Source organism: Syngnathus acus, chromosome 9 (assembly GCF_901709675.1).
Source record: "Syngnathus acus chromosome 9, fSynAcu1.2, whole genome shotgun sequence".
Taxonomy (NCBI): Eukaryota; Metazoa; Chordata; class Actinopteri; order Syngnathiformes; family Syngnathidae; genus Syngnathus; species Syngnathus acus.
The window spans coordinates 17,727,865-17,752,360 of NC_051094.1; the positions used below are offsets into that span (position 1 = coordinate 17,727,865).

The window sequence follows — 24,496 nt, forward strand, 5'->3', positions numbered from 1 at the left end:
CTAGGCATTTTTTTCCTGCTAATAATACAGCTGTCAACCCCACAAGGGTGCCCTTTTTTAAAGAGGAAGCCAACCCCAAAAAATTATTTGCAAGAATATTGTAATGTTTGTTATTGTGTATTATGGGATGTGTGAGGGCGGGGGGGGGCGGTTGGGCAGGAAATGACGCGGAACGAGTATGGAGTGGATGTGTGTGAGTTGTGGCCGCCAGCAACTCGTGTAAGTATGCGTAAGTTGTTATTTTGAGTTCAATAAAAACGACTAAGTTGCACCCGCTACTGGTTTCATCTTTGACCACGTTGAGGGCATTACATTTGGTGTCAGAAGTAGGATTTATCTGCTGGCCACCCGACGTGTGTCAAGATGTTCAACGATCTCGTCTATCGGCGAGTGGTGAAGGAGGAAGCCGGACCATGCGGCGGCCCTGGTGGAGAAGGACGCCGTGTCATGTGTTGTTGACATGCCAATGCCAAGAGCTGCAGAGCACGGTCGCGTCGAGGCTGGAGTTTCGCGCCCGAAGGAGCGTGAGGCCGCCATGACGGGTCTGCGTCACGACGCTGTGGTGGGTGTTGCCGCGGTTTGTCCGGGGGTGCATGCGCATGGCGGCGCCCTCGGGCTTGCATTGCCAGTGATGAAGGCGCCAAAGTTTTGTGGGAAAGAAAGTTGGGAGGCCTATCAAGCACAGTTTGAGTTGGTGGCTGATGCTGCTGGTTGGTCGGGGAAGGTGAAAGCGGCACAGCTGACTTGACTACGGCACGCTAGTGGACTCTTTGCAGAGGTGTTTTGGAGAATATAATTTGAGAGCCTTCTACGCTATGAGTTAAGCAGCGTGATCGCCGCCCGGGAGAGCCGCTCCGCTGTCTTGCCCATGAGATTGAGACCCCGAGTCGGTGCGCATTTGCTGGTGTGCCAAATGGGGTCCACAGTAAACTGATTTGTGACCAGTTTGTCCAATCTCTCAGACCAGATGAGCTGCGCCTGCATGTTCAGCTCAACCACCCGGCATCCCTGGGGGTGGTGCTTGTTCTTGCCATTGAAAGAGAGAGTCCAGGGGGCCCTGCAGACAACAATCTTTCCTGTGTCTGCAACATCGTTGGCAGCGGAGGAGCGGTGCAGACCAACGTGGGTGGAGGAGCTGGTGTGCGCAATTAATGCCCGCACAACTGCACAGCATGAGGAGAAGAGCAGTCGACGAGCACGCTCCACTGTCTGCTGGGGGTGTGGCCAGCCAGGTCATCTCCTGCGGAGCTGCCTGAGGAATCAGCAGGGAAACGAGAAGGGGTCCGTGTAACCGGGACGACGCGGACCCTGCCAGTTGTGGACCGGGAACAGCAACCTGCATGCAAAGGAGCCGCATGTGGGGGCCCCCATGTCCAGGACGAGGCTGTTGTAACTGTGGGCTGGACAGATGTCGGGGACCCCAGTCATGTTCGCGTGCGGATTGGAAATGTTTCCTGCGCAGCCCTGGTGGACTCTGGGTCTTCAGCCACAATTGTGAGGCCCGACGTTGTTCCAGTGGGAACCGTTTTAGGACCAGCCTCGACTAAGCTGAAGACAGTGACTGGAGAAACAGCTCATATGAGGGGCAAAAGTACATTTGAGTTCGTCCTGGGCGGGTTGTTAACAACGCACTCAGCTTGGGTGGCGGATGTGAGGGACCCTTGTATTCTGGGTCGGGACTTCTTGAGAGCTGCAAAGTGTGTGGTGGACTTGGGAGCTGGTGTGCTCATCCTGCCAAATGGTCTGCGAATGAAGATGATTACGGCATCGCAAGGCAGAGATGAAGGGGTGACCATCAATACAACAGATCTTACAACGGACAACCTGCTGGTCCGGCCCGCACTACACCACTCCCCTCAGCAGTCAACGGCAAGCCGAGTAAAATTTGCCCACCCTATGATGGACCGCATGCTGGGGGGAGCAAAGTCGTCCAGCCCAGAATTGTCAGTGGCAGCAAAAGACCGAACTGGGGCAATCCGGTCCATCTGGGAAAGGAACCGCAAAGGGCTGACTGCTGAGCAGAAGGAGCAGTTGTGGCAGGTCTTCTGGGAGTTTGAGAGCATCTTTGCCCTCAATGAGAATGACGTGGGCCTCACTCACTTGGTTGAGCATCACATCGACAGCGGTGAGGCAGGAACTGTCAAGGTGCGTCTGCGGCGTCTGCCTCTGGCCCGACAGGAGACTGCAGATCAGGAGGTCTGCGCCATGCTGGAGGCAGGGATCATCGAGCTGTCCAACAGCCCGTGGGAAGCTGGTGTGGTCATGGTCCCGAGAAAAAACAGCAGTGTGGATCTCAGGCCACTCAATAAAGTGACAAGGAAGGATTGCTACCCGCCCCCGAGGATAGATGAGACTTTGGATCTGGTCTCAGGGTCTGCATGGTTCTCGTCACTCGACTTGCGCAGTGGCTATTGGCAGGTCCCCCTCACCGTTGAGTCCAGACCTAAGACAGCATTCTGTACCATCAGAGGACATTGGCAGTTTAAGGTCATTAGTTTTGGACTATGCAATGCCCCAGGGACGTTTGAGCGTTTGATGGACACTGTGCTCGCAAACATTCCCCAGCAAGAATGTTTGGTGCATCTAGACGACGTTCTAGTTCATGACCGGACCTTCGCAGCCGTTCTCAAATCTCTGAGCTAGGGAGAATTGCAACTGAAACTGCATCCAGAGAAGTGCCACTTTATGCAGCGGGAAGTGGAGTTTCTGGACCACCGAGTGAATGGAGAGAGCATCGGTACGCTGGAGGAGAAAGTCAAATCTTGGGGCTTGCCTCGTATTACAGTCAAGGGATTTTCGTCCATTGTTTCATCTTCTTCGAGACAACCAACCCTTTGTGTGGATGCCGGACTGTCAGGAGGTATTCTCCAACCTAAGAAGAGCCCTCACGAGCGCTCCTGTCCTTGCACCACCGGATCCAACCTTGCCTGGACACAGATGCTAGCGATGTCGGCATGCGGGGGTGTCGCAAGTAACGTCGGGGCATGTTCTGCCGGTTTGGAACTGCAGATATTCTCCACAGTGACCAGGGCAGGAACTTTGGGTCCAAGGTTTTTGCTGCCCTTTGTGAACGCCTGGACATGCAGAAGACATGCACAACACCTTTGCATCCACAGAGTGATGGCTTGGTGGAACGGTTTAACTGCACCATGCAGCAGCAGCTCGCCATCCTCACCTCAAAACACCAGCGTGACTGGGACCGACACATTCCGCTGGTACTGATGGCCTATTGTTCAGCTGTCCAAAGTTCAACTAGCTGCACCGCTGCTCTGCTGATGCTTGGCCGGGACGCCAGTGGATGGCTTTTGGGCGACTCCTAGACAGCTGTGAGGGGCAGCCGGGGTTGGAGTATGCTTGGAGGCCGGTTGGAGGTCGCGCATGCATTTGCCCGGGACCAGCTCGATAAAGCCGGCGTGCGCAAAAAGCGGACCTATGATGTGCGGAGCAAGGGGCGGAGCTTTCTAGTCGATGAGCTAGTTTGGGTGTACACACCTAAGCATAAGAGGGGGCGCTACCCCAAGTTAGACTGCCATTGGGATGGAGCATAACGAGTGCTCGAGCGGGTGGGGGAGGTGGTGTACCAAGTGGCAGTTCCCCATCGGGGTAGGAGAGTAGCCCTGCATCGAGACAGGTTAGCCCCATACCAGGGCAGTGATGTGCCCGTATTTGAGACGGTATCGTCCATGGATGTCCCTGCTCAGCCGGCTGGAGATGGATACAGGCCAGACCGCCCTCAGAGGACGAGGCGAAGACCGCGACCGCTGGAGGACTTTGTTTGTTGACCCCTAGGGGTCGAGGGTTTCATAAAGAGGAGGGCAGTTTCATAAAGGGGAGGCAGTTTCATAAAGGGGAGGCAGTTTGTTATTGTGCATTATGGGAAATGTGAGGGCGGGGGACCCGGTTGGGCAGGAAATGACGCGGAACGAGGGCACAAGTGTGCGAGTGTGGAGTAGATGGGCGTGAGTTGTGGCTGCCAGCAGCCCATGAGTAAGTTGTTATTTTGAGTTCAATAAAAGCAACTAAGTTGCACCCGCTACTGGTTTCATCTTCGACCACGTCGAGGGCATTACAATGTTGTATGTACCCAAACTAGTCGAAACACAGTGTTGTGATTAATGCTTAGCAGCAAGATTCATCTGTTTTTTTTAGCCATCTCAGAGGGGGAACCCAATATGCCACTTGCTGTTGACTGAAAATGACATCACAGTTGCCAGGTCACAACTAATCATGGCTCAGTGTCAGAAAACTAGTGAAAAATATCTATAACCCTTTCTTTCTACAGGTCTTTCACAGGTATAAACTTGGAGACCGAGGAATTTTACATCTATGAACACTACAACCAATTTGCTCCCAGTAGATCTGGCAGCGCCTTGGATGGCAGCAGCCTCCCATTGGTATATGAATGTGTGTCTTGGAATGGATGAATGTGAATCATTGTAAAGCGATTTTGGCACCATATGGTGTAGATAAAGTGCTACAGTGCAGTCCATTTACAACCAAAAGTAATGGATAAAAATTAGTAGGGTAGGCCTGTAACTATCTGAGAACGTACCAATTAGGGCCTCCCATTTGCCATTGGCTTGGGTGACCTCATACACACAGCGCATCTCACTGTAGGTCATTCCTCCAACAATGAAGACAATAACCCTTGGCCCCGTCTTCACCTCTGTGGGGCCCCGGTTTTTGTGCCAGTTACCATAGCGGGCAGTACTAGATAAAAAGAAAAAAAGAGAAACATGACATAAATATCTATTTACATTTATACCGTATTCATTACATCACACACTGAACCAGACCATACACATGCAGGAAAGGTGAGTAAACAAGTGCCTAGAGATTGAATTGTATGTTCATGCAGCCAAAACACAATATTTCATATTGAAGGCTCATCTGCGAAAATTACACAGCAGTCACAGCTTACAGTTACAAACCGGATTCGGTTGAAGTTGGGAAATTGTGTAAAGTTGAAGTTAAAGTCCCAATGATCGTCACACACACATCTGGGTGTGGTGAAATTTGTCCTCTGCATTTAACCCATCCCCGTGTGATTTTGATCCATCCCCTGGGGGAGAGGGGAGCAGTGAGCAGCAGCGGTGCCGCGCTCGGGAATCATTTGGTGATCTAACCCCCCAAATTCCAACCCTTAATGCTGAGATTTTTATAGTCTTTGGTATGACCCGGCCGTAAATAAATGTAAATAAAACCAAAATACGATTTGAAAATCCTTCTCAACCCATATTCAATTGATACACTACAAAGACAACATATTTAATGTTCAAACTGATAAACTTAATTGTTTTTTGCCAAATAATAATTAACTTTGAATTTCATGGCTGCAACATTTCCAGTAGAAGTTGGGAAAGGTGGCAAAAAATACTGAGAAAGCTGAGAAAAGCTCATCAAACACCTATTTGGAACATCCCACATGTGATCAGGCTAATTGGGTACCATGATTGGGTATAAAAGGAGCCTCCCCAAACATGCTCAGTCATTCACAAGCAAGGATGGGGCGAGGTTCACCACTTTGTCCACAACTGCATGAGAAAATAGTTGAACAGTTTAAAAACAACATTTCTCAAAGCAAAATTGCAAGGAATTTAGGGATTTCAACATCTACGGTCCATAATATCATCAAAAGGTTCGGAGAATCTGGTGAAATCACTGCACATAAGCGCCACGGCCGGAAACCAAGACTGAATGACCCTGACCTTTGATCCCTCAGACGGCATTGCCTTAAAAACCGACATGAGTGTGTAAAGGATATCACCAAATCGGCTCAGGAAAACTTCAGAAAACCACTGTCAGTAAATACAGTTCATCACTACATCAGTAAGTGCGAGTTAAAACTCTACCATGCAAAGCAAAAGCCGTTTATGAACAACATCCAGAAACACCGCCGGGTTCTCTGGGCCCGAGCTCATGTAAAATGGACTGATGCACAATGGAAAAGTGTTTTGTGGTCTGATGAGTCCACTATTCAAATAGTTTTTGGAAACACTGGACGTTGTGTCCTCCGGACCAAAGAGGAAGCGGACCATCCGGACTGTTATCAACGCAAAGTTCAAAAGCCAACATCTGTGATGGTATGGGGGTGCATTAGTTCCCATGGCGTAGGTCAGTGGTCCCCAACCACCGGGCCGCGGACCGGTACCGGTCCGTGGGTCACTTGGTACCGGGCCGCCAAGCCGCACAGAAAAAAAAAAAATTATCGACGATCAATTAATTCAGGTCAAGACACTCGTCCCGGTCACGTGACATGTTTCCCCAGTCGAGCCCGCAAAGCTAATATGTGGCGACAGGCTAACTAACCAGGCAATGAAGCATTCAAAACTGCTTCAACACATGGAGACCAAGCATCCTGCAATAAAAGACAAACCTTAATCACTTCGGGTGTCATTGTCTCCGATTACGTCTAGATGGGACCGGCTCGTTTCTGAGAAACAAACTCAGTGCTCCCACTAATTCAACGTAATGGTGAGTTTTATTTTTGTCATTTGTACTTGTTTTTATGTCAGTCGTATCATTTTATTTCATCGTATTTATATATTTATTATAAATGTATTATTTATTTATTTATATAAATGTATTATTTATTTATATAAATGCCGGTCCGCGAAAATATTTCTGACATGTAACCGGTCCGTGGCGCAAAAAAGGTTGGGGACCACTGGCGTAGGTGACTTACATTTCTGTGAAGGCAACATAAATGCTGAAAAGTACATACAGATTTTGGAGCAACATATGCTGCAATCCAAGCGACGTCTTTTTCATGGACGCCGCTGCTTATTTCAGCAAGATAATGCCAAGCCACATTCTGCATGTGTTACAATAGTAAACAAAGTAAAAGAGTCCAGGTTCTCCCCTGGCCCGCTTGCAGTCCAGACCTGTCTCCCATTGAAAATGTGTGGCGCATTATGAAGCGTAAAATACGACAGGGAAGACCCCGGACTGTTGAACAACTGAAGCGGTTCATCAAGCAAGAATGGGAAAGAATTGCACATGAGAAGTTAAGAGAATTAGTCTCCTCTATTCCAAAACGTTTATTGAGTGTTATTAAAAGGAAAGGTGATGTAACGAAGTGGTAAACATGCCCTTTCCCACCTTCTACTGCACGTTTTGCAGCCATGAAATTCTAAGTTAATCATTATTTGTAAAATAAAATAAAGTTTATGAGTTTGAGCATTAAATATGTTGTCTTTGTAGTGTATTCAATTGGCTATAGGTTGGAAAGGATTTTCAAATCATTGTATTTTGTTTTTATTTACATTTTACACAATTTCCCGACTTCAACCGAATCCAGTTTGTACATGCAGAAAAAAATCCATAGAATAAGATTCTGCCCAAATATATTTGCATTCATCACCTGCTGCATTTGACAGCAAACATGCTAAATGATAGCAAATTGGCCAAACCCTTCATGACCTGAAATACATGTACTTTGATGAATATGAGGAAAATAGACAATTTTCTTTTCTTAGTGAATAAAAGCATGAATGGTAATATGACAAAATCCAGACATTGAGGAAGTATGAATGTGAACTGATTGTAATGTTTATCCAAAATAGGATTGTTCATCCTGAGATGCACTCATGAGTCCCATTCTAGGAAACAAACAAAACAGTTATGGGGTAACAGATCATAATAATCACTAGAAATTGCAATTTCTGGAGAAATTGCGTGTGAATGCGAAGAAGTTGAATAAATACTTGGGGAAAGCTGCAGAAAGATGTTCAAAGTTGAAACAGGTTGAATCGGTTGAAAAATGTAGTAATTAGAAGTGAAAAATGAAATTTTGTGAAATTTTGTGCAAATTTTAAACGTGAAAACGTGAAATTTTTTAATTTTTGGTAAGTGGGAAGATGTGGAATAGGTAGAGAAAAGATGAACAGTTGAAAGTTGGAATCGGTTGAAGTATGTAGAAATAAGAAGTGTGAAATTTTGCAAAAGTTTGTGCAAATTTTAAACATAAGTTTGGGAATGTCCCCAATGTGATTTGAATGTGTTGAATTATGTGAATTTCAAACTGGAACAACGTAAATGTGAAATGTTGAATTTGCCATTAAGAATGAATGGGGAAAAATTTGCCTGAATTTTGTGAAAACGGAAAATATTTTGAACGAAATAAATGTAAGCAACGGTGTCATGAATATTTGGAATAAGTGAAAAGTAGAACGGAGTGAATCGGTTGAAGTATGTGGAAGTATCCATCCATCCATCCATTTTCTGAACCGCTTAGTCCCCACGGGGGTCGCGGGTGTGCTGGAGCCTATCCCAACCGTCATCGGGCAGTAGGCGGGGGACACCCTGAACCGGTTGCCATCCAATCGCAGGGCACACAGAGACAAACAACCATTTGCACTCGCACTCACACCTAGGGACAATTTGGAGTCTTCAATCGGCCTATCAAGCATGTTTTGTGATGTGGGAGGAAACCGGAGTGCCCGGAGAAAACCCTATGTGGAAGTAGTTAAGCGTCAAAAAAGTGAGCGGAATAAGTAGAATAATAATAACTAGAATTTGCAATTCCTGAAGAAATTGCGTGAGAAGTTGAATAAATACTTGGGGTATGCTGCAGAATGATGTTGAAACGAGTTGAATCGGTTGAAAAATGCAGAAATTAGAGGTGAAATACGGAATTTTGGAGAATTTGGTTGAATTTCAAATTTGAAAGTTTGGAATTTTTGGTAAGTGGGAAGTTGTGGAATAGGTAGGCAAAAGATGAAGAGTTGAAAGTTGGAATGGGTTGAATCGGTAGAGAAATGTAGAAATTAGAGTAGAAAAACGAAATTTTGGAGAATTTGGTAGAATTTCAAATTTGAAATTTTCTGTAAGTGGAAAGTTGTGGAATGGGTAGGCAAGAGATGAACAATTGAAACTTGGAATGGGTTGAATCGGTTGAAAAATGTAGAAATTAGAAGGGAAAAAGGAAATTTTGGAAAATTGGGTGTGAATTTCAAATTTGAAAATGTAAAATTTTTGGTAAGTGGGAAGTTGTGGAATAGGTAGGCAAAAGATGAACAGTTGAAAGTTGGAACGGGTTGAATCGGTTAAAAAATGTAGAAGTTAGAGCAAATGTTGAATCCCCATAGAGAATGAATGGGAATTTAAAAAAAAAGCAATTGCGCCAAAATGTTTTGAAATTTGGAACGAAACGTTCACTTTTGGGGTTAAAATGTTGAAACGGGTTTAATCGGACAAAAATTGCAAAAGTTAGCGAAAATGTAGCTATTTGGGGCACTTTGTGTTGAAATAAGGTCACTTCCGGTTTGATTCAGGTCACTTCGGGTGTATTTGGGTCACTTTCGGTTTACCTAAGGTCACTTCCGGTTTAATTTAGGTCACTTCCGGTTTAGCTAAGGTCATTTCCGGTTTAATTTAGGTCACTTCCGGTTTAGCTAAAGTCACTTCCGGTTTATTTGGGGTCACTTCCTGTTTAAAAAGGTCGCTTCCGGTTTAAAAAGGTCACTTCCGGTTTTATTTGGGGTCACTTCCGGTTTACCTAAGGTCACTTCCGGTTCATTTGGGGTCACTTCCGGTTTGATTTGGGGCACTTCCGGTTCATTCTGGGTTCATTGGGGGCACTTCAGGGTCAATCCAAGATGGCCGCCACACTGGAAGTGGGGGTCAACGGTTGAATTGTGTAAGCATAGTGGAAGTGGGGGTGAAGGGGGTGAATATGGTAAGCATAAGGTGAACAAAATGAATAAAATTGGAATGGGTTGAATCGATTGAAAAATGTAGAAATTAGAAGGGAAAAACTAAATTTTTGGAAAATTTGGTGTGAATTTCAAAATTGAAAATTTGGAAATTTTGGTAAGTGGGAAGGTGTGGAATAGGTAGGCAAAAGATGAACAGTTGAAAGTTGGAACGGGTTGAATCGGTTAAAAAATGTAGAAATTAGAGTAGAAAAACAAAATTGTAGAGAATTTGGTTGAATTTCAAATTTGAAAATTTGGAATTTTTGTTAAGTGTGAAGTTGTGGAATAGGTAGGCAAAAGATGAACAGTTGAAAGATGGAACGGGTTGAATCGGTTAAAAAATGTAGAAGTTAGAGCAAATGTTGGAATAAGTGAAAAGTGGAACGGAGTGAATCGGTTGAAGTATGTGGAAGTAGTTAAGCGTCACAAAAGTGAGCGGAATAAGTAGAATAATAATAATAACTAGAATTGCAATTCCTGAAGAAATTGCGTGTGAAGGTGAAGAAGAATGATGTTGAAACAAGTTGAATCGGTTGAAAAATGTAGAAATGAGAAGGGAAAAGGAATTGGGTGTGAATTTCAAAATAAAAGATGTGAAGTTTTTGGTAAGTGGGAAGTTGTGGAATAGGTAGAAAAATGATGAACAGTTGAAAGTTGGAATGGGTTGAATCGGTTGAAAAATGTAGAAATGAGAAGGGAAAAAGGAATTGGGTGTGAATTTCAAAATAAAAGATGAAGTTTTTGGTAAGTTGTGGAATAGGTAGAAAGATAATGAACAGTTGAAAGTTGGAATGGGTTGAATCGGTTGAAAAATGTAGAAATGAGAAGGGAAAAAGGAATTGGGTGTGAATTTCAAAATAAAAGATGAAGTTTTTGGTAAGTTGTGGAATAGGTAGAAAGATAATGAACAGTTGAAAGTTGGAATGGGTTGAATCGGTTGAAAAATGTAGAAATGAGAAGGGAAAAAGGAATTGGGTGTGAATTTCAAAATAAAAGATGTGGAGTTTTTGGGAAGTTGTGGAATAGGTAGAAAAATGATGAACAGTTGAAAGTTGGAATGGGTTGAATCGGTTGAAAAATGTAGAAATGAGAAGGGAAAAAGGAATTGGGTGTGAATTCCAAAATAAAAGATGTGAAGTTTTTGGTAAGTTGTGGAATAGGTAGAAAGATAATGAACAGTTGAAAGTTGGAATGGGTTGAATCGGTTGAAAAATGTAGAAATGAGAAGGGAAAAAGGAATTGGGTGTGAATTTCAAAATAAAAGATGTGAAGTTTTTGGGAAGTTGTGGAATAGGTAGAAAAATGATGAACAGTTGAAAGTTGGAATGGGTTGAATCGGTTGAAAAATGTAGAAATGAGAAGGGAAAAAGGAATTGGGTGTGAATTTCAAAATAAAAGATGTGAAGTTTTTGGTAAGTAGTGGAATAGGTAGAAAAATGATGAACAGTTGAAAGTTGGAATGGGTTGAATCGGTTGAAAAATGTAGAAATGAGAAGGGAAAAGGAATTGGGTGTGAATTTCAAAATAAAAGATGTGAAGTTTTTGGTAAGTGGGAAGTTGTGGAATAGGTAGAAAAATGATGAACAGTTGAAAGTTGGAATGGGTTGAATCGGTTGAAAAATGTAGAAATGAGAAGGGAAAAAGGAATTGGGTGTGAATTTCAAAATAAAAGATGTGAAGTTTTTGGTAAGTGGGAAGTTGTAGAATAGGTAGAAAAATGATGAACAGTTGAAAGTTGGAATGGGTTGAACCGGTTGAAAAATGTAGAAATGAGATGGGGAAAAGGAATTGGGTGTGAATTTCAAAATAAAAGATGTGAAGTTTTTGGTAAGTTGTGGAATAGGTAGAAAAATGATCAACAGTTGAAAGTTGGAATGGGTTGAATCGGTTGAAAAATGTAGAAATGAGAAGGGAAAAAGGAATTGGGTGTGAATTTCAAAATAAAAGATGTGAAGTTTTTGGTAAGTGGGAAGTTGTGGAATAGGTAGAAAAATGATGAACAGTTGAAAGTTGGAATGGGTTGAATCGGTTGAAAAATGTAGAAATGAGAAGGGAAAAAGGAATTGGGTGTGAATTTCAAAATAAAAGATGTGAAGTTTTTGGGAAGTTGTGGAATAGGTAGAAAGATAATGAACAGTTGAAAGTTGGAATGGGTTGAATGGGTTGAAAAATGTAGAAATGAGAAGGGAAAAAGGAAATATTGGTGAATTGGGTGTGAATTTCAAAATAAAAGATGAAAACGTGAAAATTTTGAATTTGGCAAGTTTGGGAATGTCCCCAATGTGATTTGAATGTGTTGAATGATGTGAATTTCAAACTGGAACAACGTAAATGTGAAATGTTGAATCTGCCATTAAGAATGAATGGGGAAAAAATTGCCGGAAATTTGTGAATTTTGTGAAAACGGAAAATTTTTGGAAGGAAAAAAATGTAAGCACCCATGTCATGAATATTTGGAATAAGTGAAAAGTGGAACGGAGTGAATCGGTTGAAGTATGTGGAAGTAGTTAATCAGCAAAAAAGTGAGCAGAAGATGTAGAATAATAATGAAGTACAGGAATAACAATAGTGTGAAGGTTTCACCTTCACACTAATAATAAAGGACAGGAATAACAATAGTGTGAAGGTCTTCACCTTCACACTAATAATAAAGGACAGGAATAACAATAGTGTGAAGGTCTTCACCTTCACACTAATAGAGGACAGGAATAACAATAGTGTGAAGGTCTTCACCTTCACACTAATGAAGGACAGGAATAACAATAATTATCTTCACCTTCACACTAATAATGTATTTGATATTTGTTGCGATTAGCTAGCAACCAGATCCGGGTTACCTACTGTTGTCAGCTGGGATAGGCTCCAGAACGCACACAACCCTCGTGAGGACAAAAGCAATTAAGAAGATAGATGTATGGATATTTGTTCAATTGCACTACAATCAACCGGATATAAAATATGTAATACTGTGATATACTAACCTTGATGGAGCATTGGATTTAGCTGATGCCTGTCTCTGGGAAATGTATGGGTATTGCTTGGTGTCAAGTTTATCCTCAATGGCATCCTGTTGGAACACAAGGTAAATGTCCTGACTTTGACAGATTTTATTCTAACCCATACTTAAACTACCAATCATGGCTGTTCAGCTGACACACTGCTAATACCTGCTAGACAATGAACCATAAATGACTCATACGTACATACTCAAATTAATTTACACACAAATAACAGTGATAGATGTATAAATGATAATTTGTCAAACAAAACGGACGGACAGATAGACTGACAGACAGACGAGAATTAAAGTATGAACACATTTTATGGGCCATAAAGTCGTTTGTCTAACTGGAGTTGCCATAGCATGACGTAGTCGAACAGCGCACGTCTTCCGCTCCGCTCAGAGGCAGTTTTGCATTTTACTCCCTTCCAGCTCAGTGGCCTAGTGATAGAGTGTCCACCCTGAGACTGGAAGGTTGTGGGTTCAAACCCCGGCCGGGTCATACCAAAGACTATAAAAATTGGACCCATTGCCTCCCTGCTTGGCACTCAGCATCAAGGGTTGGAATTGGGGGGTTAGATCACCAAATGATTCCCGAGCGCGGCACCGCTGCTGCTCACTGCTCCCCTCTCCCCCAGGGGATGGATCAAAATCACACGGGGTTGGGTTAAATGCAGAGGACAAATTTTACCACACCCAGATGTGTGTGTGACGATCATTGGGACTTTAACTTAACTAACTTTTTCAGCCAATCTGAATGATCACCATTTAAGATATACTGCAATTGATAATATTGCAGTTGCAAAAAATTACCGTATTTTTCGGACTAAAAGTCGCTCCGGAATATAGGTCACAATAGCCATAAAATGCACAATAACGTGGAAAAAAAACATATATATAAGTCGCTCCGGAGTATAAGTCGCATTTTGGGGGAAATTTATTCGACAAAATCCAACACCAAGAACAGACATGAACGAGCAACAACAGGCTAAATGATAGGTATGCTAACGTGACATAAACACAAACGAAGAGCTGAGAACGGGCCTGACGTAACATTCAGAGTTATTCAAAAAACTATTACAGAAATAACACGTTTATAAAACCATCTGTGTCACTCCAATTCATTAAATCCATCGATCGTCCTTTGTCAACAATGGGTGCGCGCCGCTGACGGCGCTTGCATTTCAAAATATTCCACAGGCTCATATAACGATATATAAATTATATATCAAATAACTGTTATATAAGCAATAATATTATCAAACCATCTGTGTCACTCTAAATCAGGGGTCACTACATCAGTCGCCCGCAGCGAACACATCAGTCGGCCATAGGCCAGTTCTAAAAATAGTTTACAGTACACTGGTGAAGAGCATGCAATGCCAGGCTTCCCACTAACATTAATGTTCAGTGTCTTCACATAGAATATCATTAATAAAAATATAAAATTAAAGGTACACTGTGTAACTTTGTTATTTCAGAAGTGTATTATCAAAGTGGTCGCCCTTTGCATTATTCGGTGCCCTTGAAGTAGCTCCCAACTTCAAAAAGGTTGGTGACCCCTGCTCTAAATCATTAAATCCATCGATCAAATTCCTCGACCTTTGTCAACAACGCCGCGCGTGCGCCCTGACGTCAGCCTCGTTGTTATTCCACAGATCTAGTATATAACTATATTGTAGCGTTAACAAAGTACAAGGACCCAAGCACCGGCGTCGACTTCCAGGCGTGTGGCGGCGTGGACTTCCATCCCCGGAGGTGGCACTTCCAGCCACGGAGGTGAAAGAAAGCTCCATGGAATAGGACTGGCCGTGCATAAAAGCTATGTCCGAGCCCCATCCACTGTCCCCGGACAGCCACCCGGCCGAGCACCGGCCCCCGACTTCCATCCACGGAGGTGAAAGAGAGCTCCATAGAGTAGGACCGGGCATGGGTAAAAGCCATGTCCGAGCCCCATCCACCCTCCCCGAACAGCCACCCGGCTGAGCGCCGGCCCCAGACTTCCATCCACGGAGGTTAAAGAGAGCTCCGTAGAGTAGGACCGGGCGTGTGTAAAAGCCATAATAATTTTTCAAACCTTCTGTGTCACTCCAAATCCTTAAATCCTTCAAACTCTTCGTCCTCCGTGTCACTTACAAACAAAGCCGCTAATGATGCCGGTAGTACGTGGGGCCATTCGTCATCTTCGTCATCCTGTGATCAATCTTTGTCATTTTTGTAAATAACCGCCACGCCGCGCCACGCCGCGCCACGCTGCTGACGTCACTTGAAATTCAAATTACAGTAATCCCTTGCTACATCGTGGTTTTTTTAGCGTGGTTTCACTTTTTTTTTTTTTTTTTAATTTATGAAAATATTCACATATTCCGTTGTTTTCCATGTATAATGCGCCCCCATGTATAATACGCACCCTAAAAATGGCATGTCGATGCTGGAAAAAAGCCTGTACCCATGTATAATACGCACCCAAATTTTGACTTTTTAAAAAAATTCTTTTTTTTTTTTTTTTTTAAAGTCCCAATGATCGTCACACACACGTCTGGGTGTGGTGAAATTTGTCCTCTGCATTTGACCCATCCCCGTGTGATTTTGATCCATCCCCTGGGGGAGAGGGGAGCAGTGAGCAGCAGCGGCGCCGCACTCGGGAATCATTTGGTGATCTAACCCCCCAATTCCAACCCTTAATGCTGAGTGCCAAGCAGGGAGGCAATGGGTCCCATTTTTATAGTCTTTGGTATGACCCGGCCGGGTTACTTAAGTCCGTAAACGTAAAATTATTTCAGAAAAAAGATCATCTTTGGGAACAACCGGATGTTATTCTGCCGGTCAGTATCACTGCGCATGCAGTAGCAAACTCGATAGCGAAGAAATATGTGAGACTCTCAACGGGATCACCAATATTTGAGTGATGTTACAGTTATTTATCACAATTATTTATTATTATAATATAATATATATAATATACATAATAATTATTTATTTATTATTCACAATTGTCATGGTGATCTTTCTGGTGATTTTTTAACTAGGCTGGATGTATTTTTTTTGTTGGCGTTGATTTCTCCGACTGCCCATAAAGGCACCACTGCAATCGGTTAGGACAGGTTAAAATGAAAAGAGAGGAAAGTGACGTGCGGACATGTGAAAAAGGAGAGAAGTTGAAGAGGAATAAAACCACCCTTGGAAACCAAAACTTGCCCCTCGTCGTGACTCGGAGCCGCAACAAATGTTTCGGATTTGTGTAAGGTACATTGTGACAGCAAACGAGCAGGTGATCGAGCAAACGTCTGATACGAGAGCATTGTGTTCGTATGGAGCGTGTTTGAAGTGAACAGCATAGAAGAAAGGAACAAGGCAAAGTGTTGTGAAATAAAATATTACCTGTAATACGCATTTTGTTATTTGCTGATTGAAACTGCTAATTAAACTGTGAATTGAAACTAATAGGGAGAAAACCGAACTCTCGCTCTTTATATAGCTGACGTGTCTTGCGCATCCGTTCTGCGCATCTGTAATGGCGGCCTCCATATGATATATGGGGTCTGCGATGGAGATTAAAAAACAAACAATATTTGACAATAACACACCATCAAGGATTGCATCATCCCATCAAACGATGTGTCGTCAATTATGAATTTTACTGACTAAGTGTGTTGGGCAGGATGGTGAATGCGATGCGCGATTGACGTGTCTTGCGCATCCGTTCTGCGCATATGTCATGGCGGCCTCCGTATGATATCCGTGTGATATATAAAACAAACAATATTTGACAATAACACACCATCAAGGATTGCACCATCGCATCAAACAATGTGTCGTCAATTATGAATTTTACTGACTAAGTGTGTTGGGCAGGATGGCTGAATGCGCTGCGCGATTGACAACAAACAAGAAGAAAGGTGATTTCAAGTTTTATTTCGAGGGAGATTTTCTTCAAAAATCGTTGTACCCATGTATAATACGCACCCAAGATTTTAGGACAATAAATTAGTTAAATTTCGCGCATTATACATGGAAAAAAACGGTAAGTCGCTCCTCAGTATGTCGCCCCCCCACCCAAACTATGAAAAAAACGCGACTTATAGTCCGAAAATTACAGTAATTTAAAACACACTGACTTTGACTTTTCGTTGCACTTGGAAATCTGAACTGAATTAAATTGACACGTTTCTTCACAATTTATTTGCTACGTTTTACTTAGGTTTGTTCTTGCTTGCATTTTGAAAATATGTTTTGAATTTTAAAACATTGATTGGTGTCGCAAACAATGACAACTAAACCATGACAGTGATTTTGTCACGACTCGTCCCCGGTTGTTTTATTATATGGAGGTTGTCATGATTTCTGTCCGTCTGTGTACTCGCCCCTCCCTTCCTGTGTCAACTCACAATCAATGTACTGATCACAGTCACCTGCCTCTCGTTACCTGTCTCGTATTTAAGTCCTGTCTGCGTGTCACTCCCCTGTCGGATCATTGCTGTCTTTTGTCTCACGTCTGTTCAGTTTCTGTTGTTGTGGTAGTGTCTTGATGTCTTTTGTCTCACGTCTCTGTTCAGTTTCTTTTGTTGGTTTTGTTTGTAAGTTACGTCAGTCTGCCGAGTCTGTTAGTTTGTGTTCTCCAATAAACCCTGGTCCAAGCTGCATTTGGTCGCCCTGCTCCATTTCGATCCGTGACAGATTTTAGTAGTGTGAATGGTAATAAAGCCTCTGAAAAAAGAGCTCTCAGGAAAAGCAAAGGGAGGTGGTCTATGTTTCTCTTTTAATGAACGTTGGTGTACTGATGTCACGGTGTTGAAAGAGTCTTGCAGCCCTCTCCTAGAAACACTTCATAAACTGCCGGCCGTTTTATTCACCACGTGAGTTCTCCTCGCGCTTAATGGCGGCCGTTTACATTCCACCACACGCACGTGCGATCGAAGCCATGCAGCTGCTGGCTGATCGGGTAACAGACATGGAGAAAATACTACCAAACTCACTAATCATTGTTTTGGGTGATTTTAACAGGGCGAACCTCGCATACGACCTCCCCAAATACAGACAGCAAATAATGTGTCCCACCAGAGGGACACAGACACTGGACCACTGCTACGCCGTAATAAAGGACGCATACTGCTCTGTGCCCCGTGCAGCTTTAGGACTCTCAGACCACTGTCTAGTTCATCTGATCCCAACCTATAGGCAGAAATTAAAAACTTCTAAGCCTGTGGTGAGGAAGTGGACAGTGGAGTCAAAGCAGGACCTCCAAGCCTGCTTTGACTGCACCGATTGTTTTTTTTTTTAAGCTGCAACTTCAGACCTGCATGAACTCACCGATACTGTGACATCAGACATCAGCTTTTGTGAGGACTTGTGTGTGCAGACTAAGACCTTCTGCACGTACATCAGCAAACCGTGGTTTACACCAAATCTCAGGATGCTGCGCAAAGCCAAGGAGGAGGCTACATGAGTGGGGGCCGAGACCTTTTCAGGCAGGCCAGGAACACACTGACCCGAGAGATCCGGAAAACTAAGAGGAGCTATGGGCAGAGCTTGGAGAGACACCTCTCTGCCAATCCTGATCCCTCATCAGTGTGGAAAGGTCTGCAGAGCATCACGGGCTACAAGAAACCAACCCCCCGCAAACCAGCTAAACAGGTTTTACTGCAGGTTTGAACAGTCACCCGCACAACAGGACCTCCTGCATCACAATCGACATACACACCATACGCACCTCCCCCCACAACCCCCCTGTCCACACCTCCATCATCGTTATCACCTACTCTCTCTCTTACAGAAGCCGCACCCGCACTTCAGATTCGCGAGGAGGAGGTGTGTCAGATGTTCCGGAGACAAAAGTTCAGGAAGGCACCAGGCCCAGACGGCGTGTCACCCTCCGGCCTGAAAGTCTGTGCTGAACAACTGGCACCTACCTTTGCACAGATCTTCAACCTTTCCCTGGAGCTGGGTGAGGTGCCCTCGTGCTTCAAGAGCTCCATCATCGTACCGGTGGCCAAGAAGCCCGCCATCACAGGTTTGAATGACTATAGACATGTCGCCCTGACATCTGTGGTCATGAAATCCTTCGAGAGGTTAGTGTTGAACCACCTGAAGGACATCACGGGCCCCCTGCTCGACCCCCTGCAGTTTGCCTACCGAGCAAACAGGTCGGTGGACGATGCGGTCAACATGAGACTGCATTACATCCTGCACCACCTGGACACCCCAGGGACGTACGCCAGGATCCTGTTTGTGGACTTCAGCTTGGCGTTCAATACCATTGCTCCTGACAACCTCCACCAGAAGCTCATCCAGCTCGCGGTGCCTTCCTCCACCTGTCAGTGGATCACCAGCTTCCTGACCAACAAGAGACAGCATGTGAGGCTGTGGACCATCACATCCGACACCCGGACCACCAATCCTGGCGCCCCCCAGGGGTGCATCCTCTCCCCACTGCTCTTCTCTCTCGACACTAACGATTGCTCCTCAGGTGACTCTTTTGTGAAGCTCCTGAAGTATGCAGACGACACCACTCTCATCGGACTGATCCGGGATGGTGACGAGACTGCATACAGACAGGAGGTGGAGCGTCTGGTCCACTGGTGCAGCCAAAACCACCTTGAGCTGAACCCGCTTAAGACCGTGGAGATGACAGTGGACTTCAGGAGAGACCCTTCACCACTTCCACCCCTCACTATCCAAAGTAATGCTATTTTCACCACAGAAACCTTCAAGTTCCTGGGATTCAAAATCTCTCGGGACCTGAAATGGACCAGCCACATAGACTCTGTCCGGAAGAAGGCCCAGCAAAGGCTGTACTTTCTGAGACAGCTCAGGAAGTTCAACGTGCCACAGGAGCTGCTGAAGACCTTCTATACTGCAATCATCCAGTCAATCCTCTCCACCTCCATCAATGTCTGGTTTGGATCGGCCACCAAACAAGACAAGCACAGACTGCAAGGGACAATCAGGACTGCAGAAAAGATAATCGGGACCAACTATCTATCCAGGACTTGTACCTGTCCAGGATCAGGAAATGTGCAAGTAACATCTCTACGGACCCTTCTCACCCAGGTCGCAGTCTGTTCGAACTACTCTCTCCGGACGGCGTTACAGAGCCCTGTACGCCAAAACCGGCAGACACAGACACAGCTTCTTCCCCCAGGCTGTCGCTCTGATGAACTCACACCACTCATAGAGTCTCAGAGACATTACTGTGCAATAACATCCTGCTCTCAATGCTTTACCTTTGGATTGTCCGTATTATGTGTACTATGTGTCCTTTCTGCATCCATTGCAGCCTGGTCATCCTGGAAGAGGAATCCTCCCATCTGTGGTCTCTTCTCAATGTTTCTCAATCCCCTAGCAGGAGTTTTGAGTTTTTTTCTTGCCCTTCTGGGAGTTTAAGATCAGGGGATGTTTGAGAATAATTGTCAATTTTTGCACATGTCGTCCTGAATGTTGTTAGCTACATAAATGTTGTACAGAGGCCGAGATCTACCGGAGTCAAATTCCTTGATTGGCATGCTCAAACTTGGCAAATAAAAATATTGATTGATTGATTGATTGATTTATTAGGAACTGTAATAATAATACAAAACTATAAGATGTAAGTTGCTAAACTGCATTACTTTTGTAACTGTTGTTGACACAGTGTAAACATTTCAGTCCACTCACAAGAGACTCTGACTTCCTTGCTCCAAATTCTCCAAGTCTGCTGCTCCTTATTTTGTGTCAGTCCCATCTGATAAAGGAAGCTGACTATGCCTCTCAGTTCCACAAACCACAATACTATTGTTGTACCACATTGTTTTATTTCATCACAAACGTTGTGTGTGTTTAAAAAAAACTTTATTCATCTGTGTTACTTTATAAATAATGACAGACTAACGATGAAGACGGTTGTCCAAGCCAATGACAAAGGACGGACTGCCAGAATTTGGTGAATTGCCCACCTCTGGTAGTTCTCAATATCACTTATCCCTTTTAAGAACAAAATCATATTGCGCTAAACGACCCACCTCAATGAGATCCTTGATGAGAGGAGTCCATCTTGAGAGTTGGTAGGTATGCTCACTGATTCGCTCCTTACGATCAGGCTTTTTGGTTTTCTTGGAAGTGGCCTGCAATGGAATCATTAGAATTTTTTATGATGATTACTACAAACCCATCCATCCATTCATTCATTTTCTACTGGTTATCTGGAGTCGGGTTGCGTGAGCTGTAGTTCAGGAGGGAAGCCCAAATTTCCCTCTTGTCTAGCTCATCCCGGGGATCCTAAGCTGCTCCAAGGCCAGCCAAGAGACACAATCTCTCCAGCGTGTCCTGGCTCATCTCCGGGGCCTCCTTCTAGTGGGACATACCCAGAATACCTCACCCCAGGAAGCATCCTAATCAGATGCCTGAGCAACCTCATCTGGCTCCTCTCAACGCGGCGGAGCAGTGTCTCGGCTCTGAGTCACTCCTGGATGACCAAGTTTCTCACCCTAGTATCTCCAAGGAAAAGCCTGAACACCATGCGGAGTAACCACATGTTGGCCGCTTGTGTCCGGGATCTTGTTTCGATCACGGCCCACAGTTCATGAAGCATAGTTGGAGGATAGAAACATAGCTGACCTTCCGGCTCAGCTCTCTCTTCACTACCACGTATACATAGTCTGCATCACGGCAGACTCTGCACTGATTCGCATGTCGATCTCCCACTGCATCCTGCCCTCACTCTTGAACAAGACCCTGGTATCTCTTCCACTTGGGGCAGGATCTCATCACTGACCAAGAAAGGGCATTCCTCTGCCCTTTTCCGACTGAGGACGACGGTCTTAGATTTGGAGGTGCTGATCATCACAACTGCTTAACACTTGGCTGCGAACCTCTCTAGTAGGAGTTGAATATCACAGCTTGAAGAACCCAACAGCACATTATTTGCAAATAGCAGTGAGGCAATACTGACATCACCAAACTGGACACCCTCAATGCCTCACTGCGCCTAGAAATTCTGTCCATAAAGGTTGTGAACAGAAGAATGAGGGGCAGCCTCGGCGGAGTCTAACTGTCACCAGAAACAAATCCGACTTACTTACTCAATGTGGCTCAAACTCTGACAAGGGCCGAACCGCCCTTATATGTGGGTTTGGTATTCCGTATTCTCGAAGCATACCCCACAGAGCTCCCCGAGCGACAGTCGAAGTACTTCTCTAAGCCCACAAAGCACATGAAGACTAGTTGGGCGAACTCCCATGTACCCTTGAGAACCCTACCAAGGTTGTAGTGCTGGTTCACTGTTCCAACAAAAAACACATTGCTTGTCCTGAATCTGAGATTTGACCTCCCGACGGACTCTCCTCTCCAGCACCGCTGAATAGACCTGACCGGGGAGGCTGGAGAATGTGATACTTCTATAGTTAGAACACACCTTCAGGTCCCCCTTCTTAAAAAGAGGGACCACCACCCTGGTCTGCTAATCCAGAGGTTCTATCTCCGATGTCAACCCCATGTTGTAGATGCGTGGCAACCACGACAGCCACACAACATTCAGAGCCTTTAGCCTCCGAGGAGTTCTTTAACCACCTCGGTGAACAACCCCAGAGATAGGAAAGCCTACCTCAGAGTCTCCAGGCTCTGCTTCCAAAATGAAAAGCATGTCAGTGAAATCGAGTATATCTTCAAAGTATTCTCCTTAGCGGTTCAAACCATCCTGAGTTGAGGTCAGCAGCATCCCATCTCCACTATACACAGTGTGAATGGTGAACTGCTTACCCCTCCAGAGACACCGGATGGACCAGGATTTCCTCTAAGCCAGGGGTGGCCAACCAGTCAGAGACTAAGAGCCACATTTTTTTACTGTGTACCGCAAAGAGCCACAAACCCCCCCCGAAGCGAAGCGAACACGCAGCGTTTGACGTACCATTACCAACCCCCCCCCCCGAAGCGAAGCGAACGCGCAGCGTTTGACGTCCCATTAACACCCAACCCCCCCCCCCGAAACGAACGCGCAGCGTTTTACGTCCCATTAACCCCCCCCCCCAAGCGAAGCGAACGTAGAAGAGCCGCATGAAACCCGGCAAAGAGCCACATGCGGCTCGCGAGCCGCGGGTTGGCCACCGCTGCTCTAAGCCATCCAGAAGTTGATTTCCATAGCCTTGCCAAACTCCTCCCATGCCCGTGTTTTTGCTGCGTTCCACAGTCCCACAGACCAAAAGGAACGATAGGTCTTCAGCTTGATGGCATCCCTTACTGCTGTTGTCCACCAGTGGGGTTGGGGATTGCCGCCACGACAGACACCAACCACCTTACGGCCATAACGATTGACTGCCTCAACAATGGCGGTACGGAAAATGATCCAGTCACTCAATGTTGTCCGCCTTCCGGGCATGGGGGTAAATTGCTGCTGGACATGAAACTCTTTCTGACAGAGCATTCTGCCAGACATTCCTTGCAAACCCTCACAATAAGTTTGGGTCTGCCAGGTCGCCCATTTTCAAAACTTCTCTATCTTGCACACCAGCTCCAGCTGTCTCCCTGCCAGAAAGATAACATTCCATGTCCCTAAAGCCAGCTTCTGTAGCCGGAGATCGGACCGCCTTTGGCCGCCACCCAGCTCTCTCTGCACCCCTGAATGGGGGACAGGTCTGGACTCTCAGACCAGTCACATCCTCACACTGTTTCACGACGAAGCCAACTATTGTAACACGTGCAAAATGTGGCTTGTCAATGTCTTGCTGACATAAGCAAGGACATCCCTGAAAAACATGTTGCATGGATGGCAGAATACATTCTTGCAGAATCTGCATATACTACCAGCTCGGTAGCCTAGTGGTAGTGTCTGCCCTGAGACTGGAAGGTTGTGGGTTCAAACCCCGGCCAGGTCATGCCAAAGACTATATAAATGGGACCCATTGCCTCCCTGCTTGGCACTCAGCATGAAGGGATGGAATTGGGGAGTTAGATCACCAAATGATTTCCGAGCGCGGCACCGCTGCTGCTCACTGCTCCCCTCTCCCCCAGGGGATGGATCAAAATCACACGGGGATGGGTTAAACCCAGATGTGTGTGTGTGACGATCATTGGGACTTTAACTTAACTTTATAGATGTCTTCACAAATGCGCAAACTACCCATGCCATGGGCACTAATACCCCCACATACCATCACAGATGCTGCTGTCACTTTTTGTTAAAAACAATCCATGCTCTATTTTGACACCTTATCCATAATTCCCGAAAACAATTTGTAAGTGACCTTGCCACTTACAAGCAAATATTTGTTCAAATTCTTTGAATTTAAAATTATGAACCATAGGTAATTAAATATCAAAATTCCTAGGAATTATATGTTGGGATACCTTGTTCTTAATCTGTTGGACAAATTTGTCACACATTTGTTCACTAAGTGGTGAACCTCACAACATCCTTGTTTGCACTCAGTCATGATGCTCACGTGTTTCCAATTACCTGTTCAGGTATGGAATGGTCTTAATGGTTTTTTGATAATTCTTCAACCTTCCTCTTCTGCTGTTGGCACTTTCGTAAAACGTGAGAATCTTTGCCCCCCCAAAACAGTTTTAACATGAATTATGTCCTTGAGGTATAAAGGATTACTACAGTCATATACTGAGGAAGTGTTTGTTCAGCATTATGTTATGTCTCCCTATCAAAGTCAAAGTCAAAGTCTGCTTTATTGTCAATTTCTTCACATGTCAAGACATACAAAGAGATCGAAATTACGTTCCCACTATCCCACGGTGACAAGACATAGTACACAATATACATACAAGTAAACAACACAAAAAGTAAAAAAAAGAAGGCACAAACAATGAATAAATA

General features: G+C 44.7%; 1 protein-coding gene and 1 long non-coding RNA gene across 4 annotated transcripts in view; one reads left to right on the forward strand and one right to left on the reverse strand.

Moving 5' to 3' along the window:
- Positions 1-24,496, reverse strand: part of stxbp1b (syntaxin binding protein 1b) — a 109,031-nt gene that overhangs the window by 13,470 nt on the left and 71,065 nt on the right. For both annotated transcript variants that reach the window (XR_005098834.1, XM_037259474.1), the window contains exons 16-18: positions 20,697-20,798; positions 12,680-12,765; positions 4,553-4,710 (exon numbers count right to left, since the gene is read on the reverse strand). Coding sequence is in view for 1 of the 2 variants with exons in the window: in XM_037259474.1 (XP_037115369.1) it covers positions 4,553-4,710; positions 12,680-12,765; positions 20,697-20,798 (346 nt within the window). In the remaining variant the exon portion in view is untranslated. The remainder of the gene's footprint in view (positions 1-4,552; positions 4,711-12,679; positions 12,766-20,696; positions 20,799-24,496) is intronic.
- On the forward strand, positions 8,524-9,723 carry LOC119127558. 2 transcript variants are annotated; one of them, XR_005098844.1, is made up of 3 exons: positions 8,524-8,850; positions 9,003-9,275; positions 9,380-9,723. It is a non-coding gene; the product is annotated as an uncharacterized LOC119127558 (long non-coding RNA). The 2 variants fall into 2 exon arrangements; XR_005098843.1 differs by having other exon boundaries at positions 8,525-8,850; positions 9,359-9,723.